This window comes from Lagopus muta, chromosome 1 (assembly GCF_023343835.1).
Source record: "Lagopus muta isolate bLagMut1 chromosome 1, bLagMut1 primary, whole genome shotgun sequence".
Classification (NCBI taxonomy): Eukaryota; Metazoa; Chordata; class Aves; order Galliformes; family Phasianidae; genus Lagopus; species Lagopus muta.
Window position 1 is genome coordinate 34751635 of NC_064433.1, and position 18109 is coordinate 34769743.

Sequence of the window (18109 nt, forward strand, 5' to 3'; positions counted from 1 at the left end):
TAAATCTACTCACTGTAGCCATTCCGTTCTATCACATTTTTGCAGAGAAGTTATTTTCTACTGATGACCAGACTAGGAATTCAGTGAGGATCTGAGTAAGTTGTGTGCTGTGTTGAAGCAATCAGATAGCTAACTTTGCTGATGGCAGGACAAGGCACTTAAAACAAGGTCTGTTTGCATTGATGCTAATAGGGACAAGCACGTGGAGCAGACCTGCTGCAGCTTCTCAGCCGTCCCTCACTAGGCCTTGAGCTTTACACTCTACATGGACAGCAAGCTTGCTCTCATCACACAAACACTTCAGTGTAATAAACCAAGGCTGGAATTTTTCGGAGGTGCTGTTGTTGCTGGAAATCTGTGTTTGGCCAGTGGACAAGTCCAGGCAATTACCCACTGCTTGTCGGAACAAGTTAGTTGTCATGGGAAAGCAGCCTCAGGAGCTGCTCTGCTGCTGCCCATCTTCACACACTATTTGCAGCATTCTTGTTCCTTAACAAACCTTTTCTCTCTTCAAAGATAATTCTGAAGTGTCACTGTGGGCAAATAAACCTGACAATGAGAAAAGGGAGACAGACTGATAACCAATCAGTCCTGACTGAAGCATGGCCACTAATGAGCATCCACCCCAATAACATGATCCTGAATAGCCTCATGTTCAAAATTAGAGTGAGAGGGGACAGGAACGTAGCTCACACTGCTCATTTCTCTAGGGAAGTAATATTTCCCCCTAGTTTCCTAAATATCAGGAAAAAAAAAAGTGGCCAAAGTGAGCACTGCTAATCAAATCATCACCCAAAGGCACGGTTGCGTTTTAGCCAGGCACGACACTGTTATCTCCCTGAACGCACCAGGGCTGCTAGCAGGACCCTCTGCCTTTATTAAGACGGAGAAGGCGGCAGAGCGAAGCCTTCCACAGCAGCCTTTCCCTCAGAGCCGCTCCTGCCGCCCCGCGGCCCCGGCGCCCCGACAGCCCCGCTCCTGGGGCACCGCCTGAGGGCTGCGCGCGACGCGGCCGTTGCCCCGCGGCCGTTAGGGGGCGCTGGACGGGGGGGGCCGCGCGGCCAAGATGGCGGCGTGGGGCGCGGAGCTTGCTGCGGCCTCGTAAGGCCCGCGTTCCTCCGGGCCGGGCGGCGAAGCGGGCGCGGCTGGTGGTGCGTGGGGCCTCGGTTAGCTAGCCGCGGGAGCCGGGACGCCGTTCGGGCGGCCGCCTCAGGGCGGGACGGAGGGGGGCGGGCAGGGAAGGTCGGAGCGCGGCCTAGGCGAGCGGCGCGGCTTCCGCCCGCAGGCGTCGGAGAGTGGGGCCGGCGGGGGGCGGCCTTCCGCTGCGCCGTGCCGTGAGTCAGCGGCGCTCCACCGCCCTGCGGTGACTCGGCAGCGCCGCGCCGGGTCATGCTCGGACATGTCGGGCCGCCGCGGCCGTAGCCAAGCCCCGACTTGCCTCCTGGCAGCGCTATATAAGGGCGGCCCGGCCCGCATGGCCCGGCTGTCCCGAGCCCGGGGCGCAGCGCTGTGCGGTCGTGACGTATCGTGACGTGACGCTGCGTCTGGTGTCCCCTCGACTGCAGGCAAACGTGCAATACCGAGATGACCTCCCTGACGGACGGCTCTCCTGTCAGCGCCTCGGAACAGGAGGCTCTGGTCAGTGCTCGCGGGTGGCGGTGCGGGGACACGGGCGCATTTCGGTCCCGTCTGTGAGAGCGGGGCAGAGCGGAGCAGAACCGAACCGCCCGCGTGTGGGGGGCCGGGGAGCCGGGCGCTGTTTCCCGGAGCTCTGTGGCGGGCAGGCTGCTTGCTTGGGAGGATTGGGCGAGCTGAATACGAGTTTCCTGGCGAAGCGGTTCAAAGCGGGTAATGAGCTCTGGATGATGGGTGTCGTTCGGGGTGTGGGAAAGCCATCGAGGCGCAACTGAGGGTTTTAAATTTGGCGTTTTCGCTTTCGGTTACGCCGGGCTTTGTAAGGAAGCGTTAGTCCGAGCCCCCAGCAATGCGCGGCGCTGCCCAGGAGGGCTGCAGCGGGGTGATGCCGGCTGTGCGCTCCCCACGTGGGGGGCTTCTCTCCTCTGCTTATATAGCAGGCTCTTATATGGATCCAGAGGCGTTTACACTCCCGCACGTTTTCTTTCCTCGCCCCATAAGTTAGTGTGAGCTTCCTCTGAGTGTGAGCTTCCTCTGTGAAGCTGCCGTGTCCTGCGTGCTCCAAGGAGCTGAAGCTTTTAGAATAGGAGTGAGTAGGCACACGGTGTTGTCTGCAGGGTTTTCTATGCATGATTCTTGCAGCTGATCTCTTGCTAACGCACTAATGCTTGGTGTTAATTGTAGCAAATGTTTGAAATGGAATATAGGGAAGCTTCCCTTGTTCCTTTAAAGATTTGTTCCTTGTCTCATGTTGTATTGGGGGAATATTTTAGGATAACTAAAATTAGCCTGGACACAGAATCCTTGTGCTGTTGTTAAAGTGGCAGTGCTGTTAAAGTGGCAGCGCCGAGGGACTTCTAGCCGTTTTCATGCAGGCACCATGCTTGCAGTTGTGGCTCCCCTGCAGCTGGTTCTCATCCCCTACGTTGTGCTGGCACAGCTGTTTGGAGGACAGCACCATGAATGGGATCAGCCGGAGGGAAAAAGGGGAGGGGGAAGAATCACTTGGGAGCGTTTTCTCCCTTTGCTCCAGGAATTGTTCACAGATTGGCTGTGGAGAGAAATGCTGGCCCAGCCTGTGGGAGGGCATTGTGGGTGTAGGAGTGACTGAAATCCTACAATGGGAAGGACGAGGTCTGTCTGCCTGTCCCAAGTGATGAGATTCAGGGGCAGAGCTGGCTGCCACGGGTGAAACCACAGCCTCATACGGTGTCACGGGAACCTGATCTTTGCTTTGTCTCTTGCACTCTGAACCTGAGAGTCATAGAGGTCTTAAGTTTAACTTTGCAGAGCCAAAGCCTTGGATAGGTTATTGTGTACCGTGTGTCTTTTATGTCAGGTTAATGTAGAAGAGGGAAACCAATCTGTGTTTATCTGTAGAGCTGTTCAGGGAATAATTGCTGCATGCTGTTCTGTTTTCATCTCCACACAGGTTAAACCAAAGCCACTGTTGTTGAAGCTGTTGAAGTTAGCTGGTGCAGAAAAAGACACTTTTACTATGAAGGAGGTGAGAACTTTTAATAAAAGTAGATTGCAGTAAATACAGGGAGATTGTTTTTCTGGTTTGACTGTGGGGAGGCAGTGAGGTTCACAAACAGTGTTGAAACAAGGTATTGGCTTGAATTTTCCTGCTCAGTTGACAGTGTTTACCAAGTTTCTCAGCATTTACAAAAACTTCTGGCTGTCCTTAGAATAACAGACTTCTTAGGGAACAATAGGTGAAAATGGCAGCTCTGGTGGAGTTTTGGGTGATCAGAGTAAGGGGAGCAAATCACAGTTTAATGTGTTATTTTGTATTTGATCTTCAAAGAGCAAAACCTCTGTATGTGATGATGTCTGTGGTTTGTTTTACAGGTAATATTCTATCTTGGACAATATATTATGTCTAAACAGTTATACGATGAAAAAGAGCAGCATATTGTGCACTGTGCAAATGATCTTCTTGGGGATTTATTTGGAGTAACGAGCTTTTCAGTAAAAGAACACAGGTAAAATGGAATTCCTTTCTGAGAATCTGGTTGTGAAATAATGGAGACCGCAATTTGTACGGCCTTGTGTTAATTCTTTATAGCTTGACAAATGGTAAGCTCTCCTTCCTAATTTGTCACTTGATGTGGTCTTTTTCTCTGAACTAACCTTTGTGTCTGTAATGAAGAAATCCCAAATGTTCCACACATTCGCAAGTGTTGCAGTAGCCTCAGGCAGACCATCCCAAGGTGAAAGAAAATTCTCTTCTGTAATGTAACAGCTGCAAGGGGATTGCAGAAACATTTCAGACCAGACTGCTGGCCTGATTTATGTGAGAAGCAACGTAGGCTTTGGAAGTCAACAGCAGAGAACAGTAGCATGTAATCACAGTGTGTTCTCTTAGCTACTAATAAAGCCTTGCTATGGTATTTTAACGTTTCTTTTGAGTAAATTGCTTGTCTTGCCAGACTGTACAGATTATCAGAAGTCCCATCCCAAAAGCACTGATTCAGAATTCCTCTCGTTAGAAATAAATGTTGATTTGTTAGGGGCTCTTTGTGGAAAGGATTGTGACTTTTCTGCTCTCTGACTGAGCATTTAGAAGCTAATGCTCTTTCGACTGTACTGAGATGGATAAAAGCTCTTCCTTTTCCTTTGAGTGAAACAATGCTGAAAGTGCTTCAGCACTTCACAATAACTGTTTTCTACACTTGTCATAGGAATAGCCTTGCTTTTTTGGGCAATCTCCAATTATCACAGTTGGGGGGGAAAAAAACAAAAAGGAAGAACTTTTCAGTGAAGTGTGGAATGTGTGTATGAATAAGTAAAGCTAAAGTGGCTAACCTGCATCATCTTTCTTTATCCCCATCTAAGGAGAATATATTCCATGATTTCCAGAAATCTGGTAGCAATCAATCAACAAGGTAAGCTAGTTTGGGAGAGCCTTCTGTTTGGGGAAATAGCAGGAGAGAAAATGTAACTCATGTCAGTGCATCTTTTGTCTGGTAATCAGATGGCATCTGCCTCTCCATAATTAGCTGCTGGTCCTTACGCACTGGTGGCTGCAGTGCTCACAGATGAAGGCAAATTAAAGCAAACAGTATTCCTTTGGGGGATTGGGAAGGTTTTAAACTAAAATTTGGATAATGTTGTGGGATTTGAACCAGGTGAAGCACAAACAGGACTCGATGAAAAAGCTGCTTGCATTTCTTATGGTTAAAACTTTGTGGTGTTAAAGGTTTAATTCCAGAAATGAGCTTTGTGATCTTGTGCCAACAGTGAAGTCAGAGCAAATGCTTTCTGTTCTGTTAGTGTTCAGTTTTCATTTCCAAAATGGAGTGATGTACTTTTAGAAGATAACACTGTCAACACTGAGTCCTCTGTGGTTTTTTTTTTTGTTTTTTTTTTTTTGTTTTTTTTTTTTGTTTTAAGGAAAAAACCATACTTAAAACATTGATAACTTTTTCTGCAGCGTAAAATACGTTAGCTGTAATTTCTGGCTAATATAAGTAGTGTAGCAGAAGTTAGATAGTGGAAGCTGTTTTGTGAATGGGCTTCTAAATCCATACTACAGCACTCATTGGTTTTAATTTTTCCTAAGGGTGCACTTCAAGCTGCTGGAGATGCCATCTTAAGGGCTGTTGGTATCAGTCCTTATGATAGCAAACTTAAATTTAGACAATTTTTCTTTGGAGATAATTGATTAATTCGTAGTCTACCTGGTCATAAGGATCCATAATTAACAACAGTCTATGTTTCTTCTGTTGAATGTCATTTAATTCAGTGTTCGTGTGAGATGATAGCTAGTAAAACATAATTCATAGGAATGTAAAAATATTCTGTACATATATTCTTTCATCTGCAGAATTGCAGCTAAGGTACATTCATTGAAGGGAATTAATAACCAAATTCAGTGCTGCTTTACTGCTTTGTTTTCAGACTCTACACTGGCTGTTCCACCTGAGGACGATGCCAGATTTCGGCTTGAAAAAGAAACTGTTCTAAAGGTAATCTTTAATATTATCTTTTATGTTCTGAGATGTAAGTTGTTTCATTTCTATATTGTCAATTGTTTGGATGCAGTTAGAGTAATTCTAACCCTCGCCTCATATTCCTGTGTGGGCTTATTCTGTATTTCTGTTAATCAGGAGTCCATGCAAGAGTTAGAAGAGAAGCAGACTTCATCGAATGCAACTTCGCAGCCAACAACATCTTCTAGGAGGAGAACACACAGTGAATCTGGTACGTGCAGATTCGTGATGCAGAGCTTTGAGTGTCATGACAAGGACATCCTGTTGCCTTATTGGCCTTGAGAGATGCTAACAGTGTTTCTCTGTCTGAACCAGAGCGTTCAGTCTGGAAGAGATAGGCAATTCCTTGCACTGCTCCAGTATCACATTACAGTTTGGATTACTAGGAGGTGTTAGCGAGGTAGAAGGATTTGCCTTGTGGATCTACCCAAATTATTCACATCAGCAGGACTTAGTCAGTTGTGCTGTCTTCATAATGAGGATACTTCTGTTTCTATTAATGCACTCAGGTGCATTCCAGGTCCCTTTGTAGACAGCTGCAACACTTCACATTCTCTTTGCTCTTAAAGCAGCTCTCATTGGCTTTCCATTGGTAATGGATGCAGTTGGATGTATTTAGGTACCTGACCATTCCATAAGCATTTCATGACAGTCTGGCCACATAAGCATTGTATTTGTCTCCAGTTCTTTACTGTAGTTAACTAATTATGATTAGTAAATACATCTGCAGACCATGGAGTGTTTCTTCTGATAATTAGTAAATAAGAAGTTGGTCAGCTAAAACCTGTGTAACTTTAAATTGCTCCATGGAGGTGTTGTGTGCAGTCGAACTTAAGTGCTGCCCTTTGGGATTCCTTACACGACTTTGTTTCATCACTTCCATTACATCATGAGCTGACACTTGAACTAACTGGGCAGTGATAACCTCCTGTCATTGCATAGGTGGTTTTTTTTCTTCAATTGCTTGGGAACATTTTAAAGTTCCTTAGTTTCTGTGTAGTGTTTCTTTTTTTTTTCTTTCTGTGTGTGTGTGTTCAGCATAGACTTCTGTATTGGTCCAAGAACTGTGCTGCTTTGATAAGCGGTTTGCACTAAATTAAAAGAACATTTTAATGTTGCAACAAAATCTGATGGAGGGATGGAAAGTCACAGTTAATCATCATCACCTGTAATATTTAGGCATGACCCAGAGCACGTAAGGTCCTGTGTTGTGCTTACTTATTGTAGGTTTGATTATTAACTCTTGCCTTTGCATCCGTTTATTAGTTTGTTACAACCTTAAAAGTTCTTTTAATATAGTGTTTTTATATACACTTTTTTTCTAATTTATAGGAAATCTTCCTTTTAAACCACTGTTATTGTTAAATTGTGATGGTAGCGGCTCCCTTGGAGCCGCTTTCATAGTGTATAGCAAACTTGTGGTGGTACAGTATCAGTACAGCATGGAGCCATGGCAACTAAATGAGGACAACGATGGAGAGGAGCAACCCTTGGGCCTGGGGGCACCAAATTTGGTGGGGCTCTCAGGGCGGAAAAAGAAAAGGGGCTGAGCCAAGAAGCACCAAGGGAAAGTAAGAGAAGTCTCAAAGTATGTACAAGTGTTTTGTTCTCTTTTCTTTTACAATGAAAGATTCAAGACTTGGACACTTGTGGATTTTTTGGTGTGTTTCGCAGGGCCAGGTTGAAGTTGGACAATAGAGGGGGCACGCAGAGGGCGTCTGTAGGGGACAGCAGGTTCTTAGTGAGGTCTGCTGAACCAAGTTGTCAGTCCTCTTGGGGAATTTTCACTCCACTGTGCATATATACTGACTTTGTAATGCTTTCTTACACATTTTCTTTGTTATCAAACATTCTAAAAGTCAGTGGAGCTGAATTTTGACTTGCCTGCCCCATAAATGCTGTCTCCCTACTGCTTATGCTGCTGTCGGTTGATGTATCAAAACGTGATGTATGTAAAAAAGCATTGCTTTTTGGCTTTCAGACTAAGCATATTTAATAAGTACAATTTGAAGTATTTTCATGCTTCAGTTTTTATATAGTATGTTAGCCTTGAAGATTTTCTTGTTTGTGTGTTGTCCAACTCATTTGCATAATGATGTATTTGAAGAATTCAGAGTAAATAGAACTGCATTTAGTGCTGATACTGTCAAGTTTCTTGAAGTGTCTGAAACTTGAACCCAAATTGGCCTAGCACGAGGTCCTCTTCACACATTTGATCTGGGAGCAAGTTACTCATCTCCCTCCAAATTCTGGGGTGGCCTCGTAAGCCCCCTGAAAACCTCTTTCTGTCCTCTGCCTGTAGAGGGGGTTAGTGCAATTACAATCCTATCTGTGTTGCTTAAAGTTAATAGTCTTATTATGAGTGTCGTGTGTGAAAAGAGGTAAAAATGCTTCCAGGTGTGCAGTTATTTTGTTTCTTACTTGTGGAGGCTGCCACTTGAAAGCTATACTGGTGGCACAAATAGGGAAAGCCAGCCGTGAATTGCTGGTTTCAGGAATGTTTCACCTTTCATGGTGTTACTGTGTTGTCTTAAGTTAATTTCTGGTGCCTTTACAGTTCTGGATGATTTTAGTTTTCTCAAATTTCTTCTTACATAAATTGTATTTTAAGCTGCTGTTTAAAAAAAATAAACAAAACAAACCTGCACACTGCATAGATGTTTTGGAGTAATAAAGATTCTTGAATGTGCCCAGAAGAAAATTCTTCAGATGATCTGCATAGTGACAGAAGAAAACGTCATAAGTCAGACAGCATCTCGTTGACCTTTGATGAAAGTCTCTCATGGTGTGTAGTCAGCGGGCTGTGCCGGGACAGAAGCAACAGCAGTGATTCCACAGACTCTGTTTCCATTCCTGTAAGTCAAAATACGTACTTGATTTTATTTCATTTGGTGGTACAGTTTGTAGTTACTGCAAGTGCAGATAAGCATCACTTTTGTAATTAATTTGAGTCTGAGGAAAGAGAAGTTAGGAGATGGGTGGATGGAATGGGATCTTTAATAGGTCTGTTGACAAGGCTGTAGTGAGCATTTTTAAAATACCAACATTCATATGAATATTCATTAAAAACTAGGCAAATTCTTACTACTTGGCACAGTATGGGAGAAATGTCAGATACCTTTTGTTTTAAAATAAGTATTAGAGTGATGAAAGAAGAAAAGTAGTCACTGATGATCTGTATGTAATTCTTCATAGCTGTAGGCTGCTGGTAATTCCGCTACAGCTTTGCTGCTGAAGACCTAAGCTGGTAGTATTCTTAGTCATATGCTGGATTCTGAATTACTGAGCGCAGACTGTATGCTAATGCTTTATTTTGCTGATGAAAAATAGAGAATTTAATGAACGTGCCAAAAGACAGCATGTGTTCTACACTTGTTAGGAGAGCCTTTGTGGAATAATAGTAGCAGTCTCCATGGTGGCCATGGGCTGACTGCTTCCTCTATTCCAGAGGCAACAGAAAGCTTTCAGCTAGCTTTGTTTAGCCAGCTGTAATCTGTTTGTCTCCTAAGTGCTGTTCCATCTAACAGCAGCTGTTCTCATGTCTTCCATAGCTACTACATTGTTTTATGTTTTATTATTTTCTCATCTTAACAGTGATGGTTATGGACGTGGTCTAGTGAGATTGAATGTGTTTTCTTTCGTTTCATTCAGGATCTTGATGCCAGTTCGCTAAGTGAAAACTCTGATTGGTTTGACCACGGTTCTGTTTCAGACCAGTTTAGTGTAGAGTTTGAAGTTGAATCTATTTATTCAGAAGACTATAGCCATAATGAAGAAGGACAGGAGCTCACAGATGAAGATGATGAGGTACTTTAAATTTCCTTCCCTCAGCTCTAAAAAGAACACTAAATGTTGAGATTCCAACAAGAAGCAACAGTAATTCTTCAGGTGTGCTACATGACAAATGGCATCCACATGTTTGATTCCAGCTCACTAGTTGGGGTTGAGACTGTTCTTATATAATTAATTCTAGAGGCATTCATTTGGAACTGTTGGACTTTTGACAACACTTCATAGTGAATGGAAACTTTCCTCGTAATGGTTTGCTAAAGAATTCTTGCTTCAGTGAATACATACATTTCATAGAGGCATGCTTAAATAAAGTTTTAGACATTTTCTTTAGGAGGCTTGAAGGCAGTGCTATAGGTGTTGTCATCATTTTTGAGAGATCTGGATACCTGGACTGTCACGAGGGAAGCAGGAAAATATTTTTTTTCCTGTGTTAGTTTTCTTTTACTTAAGAGCTGAATTGGCTCGTGGCAAGATCAGGTAAGTACTAAAGGCAGAATCAGACAGGGGCATACATAAGCATGATTCCTGGGAGAGAAGGAATGGGACTGGCTGTAGTGATTTACAGTGAGTTAGAGTGCTGTGGAGAGAAAAGACTGGTTTGCTTTGGAGGAGGAAAGGACTGAAGTGGTCCCTGCTCCCAAGAGCAGTCAGTAGTGACTGTTACAGGAAGCTGGTGGTTGGAAGGAGCCTCTATAGATGACCCTGTCCAATCCTCCTGTTCAGACAGAGCCACCCAGAGCTGCTTACCCACACGGCTTTTGAAGACCTCCAAGGAGAAGGCTCCGTAGCCTTTCTGGGCAGCCAGTGTCTGTGTTCAGTCAGTCACCTGTGCTCCAGTTGGTGCCCATGGCTGGGCAAAAAAAACCAAAACAAGCCAAAACAACTTGGTTTAGTCATCTTCATGTCTTCCCTTCAGATATTTTTGTACATGAATGAGTCTGTCCCCACCCTGGGCCCCTTTTACACCAGGATGAGCTGCCCCAGCTCCATGTTTCTCTTGTACTGGAGCCCAGAGTGGATACAGTACTCCAGGTGTGGCCCTACCAGCATTGAGTAGAACCACTTCTTTAGGAGTGGTTCTTCCTGTCTGGATGCTCTACATTTTTCTTCATTCCTAATGTGAAAGATTCTTCCTCATCCCCAAACTAGTCATCAAATTTTGTGGAAGTACTTCATAACTGAGAGTATGTGCATCATTCCTTGTTACTGCATTTTATTAAAAATAGTCTATCAGAAACCAGATTTTTAGTTGAATACTAAGTGTCAGTTACATCAGTGCTTTTGTATTTTTAATAGGTGTATCAGCTGACTATTTATCAAGATGAAGATAGTGATTCTGATTCATTCAATGAAGATCCAGAGATTTCTCTAGCTGTGAGTAAAATCTTGACTGGCAAAGCATCATCAGTTGGGTGAACTAACAGTAGGTGGAGGCATGTAGATGAATCCAAAACATGAATGTTGTGAAAAATGTCTTTAGTAAGTTTCCCGGTGCATTAAGAAAAACACTAATTTACAGTTTCTGTGTCTTAGAGGGGGGAAATTATTTTGAGCCTAGATCTGCCTTATACAAAATGGAAAAACAAAGAAAGGGGAAAAAAAAATCATTATAAAAATGCTGTTCCTTTAAGTCATAATGTCTAGTTTTATTGTCCAGCCTGAGAGCCAATCCGTAGCACAGAGATGTGAGTGCGCACCTGTTTGCAGAACAGTACTGTAAAATGATTAGATGGCTTTTAAGTTTTGTCAGAAGGTTCCTGTAGTGGGGGAGGAAGTTCAGGATTTTGGAGCAAAATATACAGGCATGAAAAAAATACCTGCTGTAATTTAAAAGCGTCTTCATTTGTTGCTCTTCATAGTTGAAGTTTGAAGAATGCTGTTTTGAAGAATTGCCTGAAATGTTTGTTCTTTGATGGTCTGTAGACTGGGGGACTTAGCTAGCCCTGTGTTTTACAGATAGCAATCTGAAAATGTAGCACTGCTTGTGTGTGAGAGAATACCTGTACTCCGTTTTTAGGGATTAAGCTCTTAAGCTTTTGATGTTGCTGATGCTATTCAGAGCTCAAAGCAGAGAGCATTTCAGGTGTGCCAAATAAGAAGCTTTTTAATTTTTTCCCCTTCTACGTATTGATTCTAAGGAGGTGTTTGCCCTTACAAGCAGGGCGTGTCTTTAGTGAGGTGGTGGCTTATTTTTGGAATGGTGTGGAGGAAGCTCTGAGATGCAATGATGCAACTCTTCTTTAATGGCTGATGTTTGGTGCTGGACACAGCGACGCCCGGCTGTGTCAGAGTGCCCTCATCTGGCTGCTCTGCACACCAGCAGCTCAGCATCCCAGCTCAGTGTCCCTTCAGTCTCCACCGTTTTCCAGTTGCTGAAACTCCTGGGATCAACGGCCATTTTGCCAGAAAGAGGTTTCTCAAATTTTGGCTAAGAAATAGTAAGCCAGTATTATTACACTTCTATTTTGTAAACCTACTGTAAGAGGGAAGAAAATAGGAAGTCGTATAACAGTGAGGCTATTTTAATCCAGGACCATAAAGCAGAGTTGGACACTGACTGGAATTCTTACACAAAATTGTTGATAGCTCCAAACCGCTATTATTTTAGCAGTAATGAATTCTTAATGATCTCTGAATACTTCAGTAATGAGCATTCTAAGTGGCTAAAACTGTTTCATCCTTTAATTCACTAAAGGACTACTGGAAGTGCCCTGAATGCAGTGAAATGAATCCTCCGCTTCCACGCCATTGCCACAGATGTTGGGCCCTCCGTGAGGACTGGCTTCCTGATGAGAAGAGCGATAAACTGGTGAAGAGCAAATTAGAAGGCTCTTTCCACCTGGAATCTGACGAAGGTTTTGATGTTCCTGACTGTAAGAAAGTGAAAACGGATGAAGATAAAGAACCAGCTGTGGAGGAGAATGAAGATAAAGCAGTACAGATATCTGAGTCCCAGGAAAGTGAAGATTATTCTCAGCCATCTACATCTAGTAGCGTGTTTTGCAGCAGCCAGGAGGACTTCAAGGAACCTGAGAAGAAAGAAATGAAAGACAAAGAAGAAGGTACAGAGACCAGTCTGCCTGTTAGCAGCATAGAGCCCTGTGTCATATGCCAAAGCAGGCCAAAAAATGGCTGCATAGTACATGGCAAAACAGGACATCTCATGTCATGTTTTACATGTGCAAGAAAACTGAAGAAGAGGAACAAGCCCTGCCCAGTGTGCAGGCAGCCCATCCAGATGATTGTACTAACTTATTTTGGCTAGGGTGATGGAAAGCAACAAAAGGAACTCATAAACTGGTACAGCAAATAAGAGAGTAAGAAATTATTTTTATATGCTTATTGCAGATGAATATTTTGGGTGTCTTTATGTTTGTTATGAAAAGTCATTGCTGAAGTAAATGCACTGGAGTTGTAAAGTTTAGCCTGATATTTGCTAGCTAATTTAACGTTGAACATTTTATATCCGTCTCAGTAGAAGTAACCAATTCCTGTTGGTCAGTGTTTGACTTTCCAGGTGTTTTACTGTGCATAAAAGTCAGGAACGTCTCAATTATGATATTGACTACAAATATTGCAAGCCCCTGTTCAGCGATGATCAGAAGAGGGACATTTTGAAGAGTTCATTTAAAATCAGTTAAGAAGAAAGAAGATTACATTCCACAATCTGTTGCCTAGCGAAAGCACCAGGCAGAATCAGAACCATCTGAGTAAGTCAATAAAAGAACAAAATAGAGCCTTGTTTCCCTCACTCCCGAAAAATTAAATCGCTTTGAGAAGGAGATTTTTTGGATGCTTGTTGGGAAACCAGGGAAGCTGTGGTAGAAAGTAACATTCAAGGTTTTGGAAATTGAAGAGGGTACGGTGTGTTTTGTTTCTGTAGTGTACTTTGTGAACTTCAGGGCTGTCTGAGTGCTCTGTGAGAAGTCACTGAGCAGTTACAGTCTTACGGTTACCTCTTAAATGTCCTGAGAAAGAGACTTTGGACACATGGTGTGAATGTGGTGGTCTGTACTGTCCTCGTCATTTTAGCAGAGCGTGAAAGATGTGAACAGGAAAGAATAATGAGGAACTTAGCTAAAAAGTAAGGTGAAGCACCAACAATAGGGGATGTTTATAGCTTGATGTTTTTTTTTTTTCTGCACTTGCTTAAAAATAGTAAGAAAAAAGTCCACCTCCACCTGCAGAGAGAGAGAAGCTCTGTCATTCTGCTGTGCTCAGATTGTTAAGTTCAGCAGCCTTTCTAACTTTTGCCATTGTCTTTTTTTGTGTATCACAAGAATTTTGAAAACCTGCTGCAAAGTTTTTGGCCAGATAAGAGTTTGTCTCAGTTGATCCGTCCTTCTTTTTGCTCTTGCGTCCTCAGTGTACTTCCACAAAACCTCGTGAAATGTATCAGTTTCTTTATGAAGAAGTCTGCTAATTGACTTTGGTCTGTGATGCATTCAAAGGAGATAACATGAGTGCATCTCTGTAAGCTGAAGTGTCTAAAAATGTAGTTAGATTTCTCATCTGATCTGATCTTCAGATGCAGAATTCCTGCACAAGTGGCTTCTGTCTCTTCCTGTGGATGACCCTAAGAGGATTTGGGTGTTCTCAGCTTGTTAATCTGACAGGTAGTTAAAGTTCAGCTGTCCTACAGGGGCCTACAAATACTCTTGGAGTCAGGAGAGCTCCAAGAATGGAGATGAGATCTAAATGCAGAAGTTGTGCTGTGTTTTACCATCTCACAACCCTCAGAGAAGTGGCTTCCTTACCTTCCTGGTGCCAGTCCAAAACTGCCTCTGTGCAAAGGCCTGTGGTGTTAAAATTACTTCCACATCAAAAACCTGAAATATTTATTCCACTATAAGTGCCTGGAAACCAGGACTGGAAGCACCAGGAATACAGGGAAGTACCTGCTAATTTTCCTAGTTACTTCCTTGTGGGAAATAAAGTGTACAGCAGAAACTTGGTAAACACGTGTGACTGCAAAGAAATTCCCAAATTACCTGAGTCAGTGATGTTTGTACAGTTGAGCTGACTGCTGAAAGCTACTGCTGAAGGATAGCAATAGCTCTGAAGCTTCACTGTTGTTCCTTTTAACTAAACAAAACAGAGAACTCAGTTGTGTGTTTCTTCAAAGAAAGAATTGCTTTACGTGCAGATCCTGACTCCATTCATACTGCTTCCTCTTCATTTCTCTGCATTTGTATTTGCTAAATTGAAGCACAGTGAAGCTTACAGAGACTGTTCAGTGCTGCTGCAGGTCAGAACTGATCAGCAGTCCGATTGATCTGCAGTGTGCAGCTGGCAGAGAATTCCCAACTTGTAGTTGGGAGAAGCACTGATGAAATGGGGAGTGTACTTGAGAGACACTGCAATGGACGAATAGTTCATGTCTTTTTCAGTTGGATACCTTCTCTGCAGTCACTGTGATTGCTGCAGAACCCCAGCTGTGGGAAGCAGCTGCCACTAACCCAGTTCCTGCTGGGACAAATTGTGCTGTTCTGCTCTGGGCATTCTCTTCCAGCTCCCTTGTGTGATCTCCATATTGAAAAAAAAAAGAAATCAGCTCTTAATAATGCCTGAGTAGTCACAGCAATGATGTTGGTGTTTGCAAGCACTCAGCTTTGGGATTTTCCTTCAGAAACAGTTCCGTCTCATCTTCTATTAAACCTGCGTTGGCAGAAGGTAAAATGGGAGCATACAGCACAGCTGACTTCTCCATTTGTGATCTAAAGTTTTACTTCTTTAGCACGTATTCTTCTGTGGAGAGCAGCCCTGGAAACACTGCTCCACACAGTACCAAGGAGATTCAGGTAATTCAGGGGCCTGCATCCTTGGCCATATTGCTCTCTCAGAGTAAATTTTTATTTTGAATTGTGTTTTCTGGCTTAATGTTATTTTTACAGCCAGGAAGGTTGGCTGTTTGTTTGTTCTTGTCTTTTCCTTTCTTTTTTAAACGTGTGCCTTGCAATAAGGGAGCGGAGTGGTGGGGTATTGGCATCTGTCTCATTTGCCACTGGAGCAGCTGCTGGGGACGCGCACGGTGCAGGGCAGACCAAGACCCAACTGAGAGCAACGTTTGGTTGGATGTGCTGGAACCTTTGGGTTGGTCACCATGCGGTCACCCTGCGCTGACTGTAAGCTGTTGGCTGCTCTCCTCTTTGTGGCAGACAACCTTTGCCCTTCCTCGTGTAAGGGTGCAAAAGTTGGCAACGTTGTAGCATGAAAGTGGACTCTTGTTGTTACTTGGTGAGGTCTTTGAGATCGTTATTTAATGTTGTACGCATTTTAATCATTAATTTATTGCAGTTTGTAAATATTCTTGTGCTTATGGTTAGTGTTGTGAGCTTTAATTTATTGGATTGGTCTGTTGGTACCTGTACAGATAAACACACGTGCTTGGTAAGTCACAGCTACAAGAGGGATATTTAAGGAATTGTAGCATTAAAACAGAGATGCAGACTACATTCAGGTGGAGAGATGGAAGACGTATGCCTTTGTTTTCATTTTTCCTTCCCTTAAAACCATCTTGGTGTAGAAACTGTAAAATGCTTACTGAATAGAGATGAAAGCTAATGCAACATGAACACGGGGAAACTGCTTGGGTGGTGGTTTCTGTAGGAATGCTTCTGTCTCCCACTGCAGCCACACACTGCTCTGTTAACATCGGAGGGCAGGTCTGCAAGGTGGCCAGAACTGATCAGTGGGAGGCGTCGTGTTGAATATCTGTGTTAGGAGTGATTGCCCTCACCCTTGGGAAGGTGACCAAGGGAGATGGGGGAACCAACAGAACAGAGAAGGGCCCAGTTCCGGTCACTGTCTCTGAGCTTCAAGTAAGCAGTAATTGGGTACAACTGCTGCAAGAACTCACCGTTGTTTTGTTGTGTTGTTTTTTAATTAAGTGCAAGATAACCACTTTTGGATTAAAGGTTTCATTCCCTTTAGCCAAGAAAGCTAAGTGCGGAGTGAAATACTCGAAGCAGCTTCTAACAGAAGTCTGTTGCCTTTCTGTTAGAAGTGTGTGGGAATGAAGCAGGTAACTGGGTTGCTGGTGGTAGCGAGTGTTTGTGCTGCAAAGGTTGGTTTTGTAGAGCAGCTCCTATGGAGCACTGTCTGTTTGTGGCACTGAGCAGTGTGATCTCTGCCACGCTGAGGCTCTGGCTGTAGCTTCAGTGAGGAGGCTGATTTACAGAGGGTGAAGATGCTACAAAGGGTGACTGGTGAGGTGTTGCGTTTATTTCTAACCAGCCTGGTACATCGTTGTCACGGAGTTCCAATTCCCATGTGTTTGTTTAGATGTCACTCTGAAATTTCTGTATGGATGGAAGGACTTCAGGCTCTTTTTTTCCCCTACGAGACCAACATGAGGACAAAAAGAAATTCCTCATTCTTAAAGAAAGCACAAACAAGAATAATTTTCAGTAAACTGTGATCATACAGGAGGGAGAGTAGGAAATTATTAGAAGCATGAATAATGAAACAACAAAATGAGGTGAATAAATAAATGAGGATTGGGTTGAAACATTCTTTCTCATCTTAACCAGAAGTTGTGTTGTGTTTATCCCAGGCAGAGGAGATGCTTTGCTGTGCAACACAGCCTAAAGGGGAGGGCAGTTGATGCTGTGCTATGTGGCAGTAGAAAAGAGCTTTGAGCACATGCACTTGTAATGACTTGCAGGGTGGCACAGCTCCTGCCTGCCTCCAGCTCTGCTCACTGCCTTTGTTACTCACAGTGCAGGCAGAGGTGCATGGGGGCTCTTGGATACTTAAGGGTTGCATCTTACAGTGTTGCTTCCAACTAACGTATGCTTGCTTACCACAGGTGCACTGAAAAAGAGAACGTCTTTCTGTCGCATATATTGTATGTGTAGAAGTTGTTGTTGACACTTTAGGAACTGTTGTCTCCTCTGTTTCACTAGATGTTGCTTTCAGGGGGCAGTTCTTGTTTTTGAGCTAAATTAATGGCAGTCACCACCCTGATGCCATAACACCTAAAATATCAAATGGCATTTCCCAAAGCGGAGTCTTACTTTGTTGTCTGACTCTGCAGAGCTGAAATCATTATTAAATAGACAGCTGAGTGTGAGATTACAAACTATGCAATTTTGCCACTCCTGTAGGCTGCCCCCATGACTTACTGGGTGTACTTCTGTCGATCATTCAGTGAGATACAGCTCTCCGCTCATTGCACAGAGTATAGTTACATTGACAAGAAGAATTTCCAACATGTACTACATTTGTGTTTCAAGTTTTTCCTTTTCTGGTGAAACTGAACATTTTATCTGTTTAAAAGCTTTAAATAAAGATGTTTATATCCTCCTCAGTGCTCTTCTCGTGTTTCTAATTTGATGTTTAAGTGCTGCTTGATTTTTATGCATCTCTGTAATTGTAGAACAGCAGTGCAGGTTCCTGGACTGGGTAGTACAGTCTACTCCTGCATCACGTTTTGAGGAGATGGTAGACTTCAGCATACTCCTGTTCCTCGTACCATAAGTGACAAAATCAGAAGCAAGGCTGTGCACTGGTACTGTCCTCTGACTTACAAATGCTCTGCAACTTCTAAAAGTAGACAACCCAAGAGGTATGGCAAACAAGGGCACTGACAGTCTGCTGTCATACATACACCCATGTCAATCTGAATCTGCACTGGGGTTTCTGTAGCAGTGTGCACTTACAGCCATATTGCAGTATCTTAA

General features: G+C 43.4%; 1 protein-coding gene across 4 annotated transcripts; it reads left to right on the forward strand.

Moving 5' to 3' along the window:
- Positions 1-1043: 1043 nt before the first annotated feature.
- MDM2 (MDM2 proto-oncogene) lies at positions 1044-17732 on the forward strand. Of its 4 annotated transcripts, XM_048933600.1 has the most exons (11): positions 1044-1151; positions 1566-1638; positions 3068-3142; positions 3490-3623; positions 4477-4526; positions 5542-5609; positions 5751-5844; positions 8328-8488; positions 9285-9440; positions 10722-10799; positions 12121-17732. In XM_048933600.1, the coding sequence occupies exons 2-11, from the start codon at positions 1585-1587 to the stop codon at positions 12688-12690; spliced, it is 1440 nt and encodes a 479-aa protein (XP_048789557.1). In that variant the 5' UTR covers positions 1044-1151; positions 1566-1584; the 3' UTR covers positions 12691-17732. The 4 variants fall into 4 exon arrangements, with proteins under 4 accessions (XP_048789557.1, XP_048789558.1, XP_048789556.1 ...); XM_048933601.1 differs by lacking the exon at positions 1044-1151 and having other exon boundaries at positions 1270-1638; positions 8331-8488; XM_048933599.1 differs by lacking the exon at positions 1044-1151 and having other exon boundaries at positions 1271-1638.
- Positions 17733-18109: the final 377 nt, after the last annotated feature.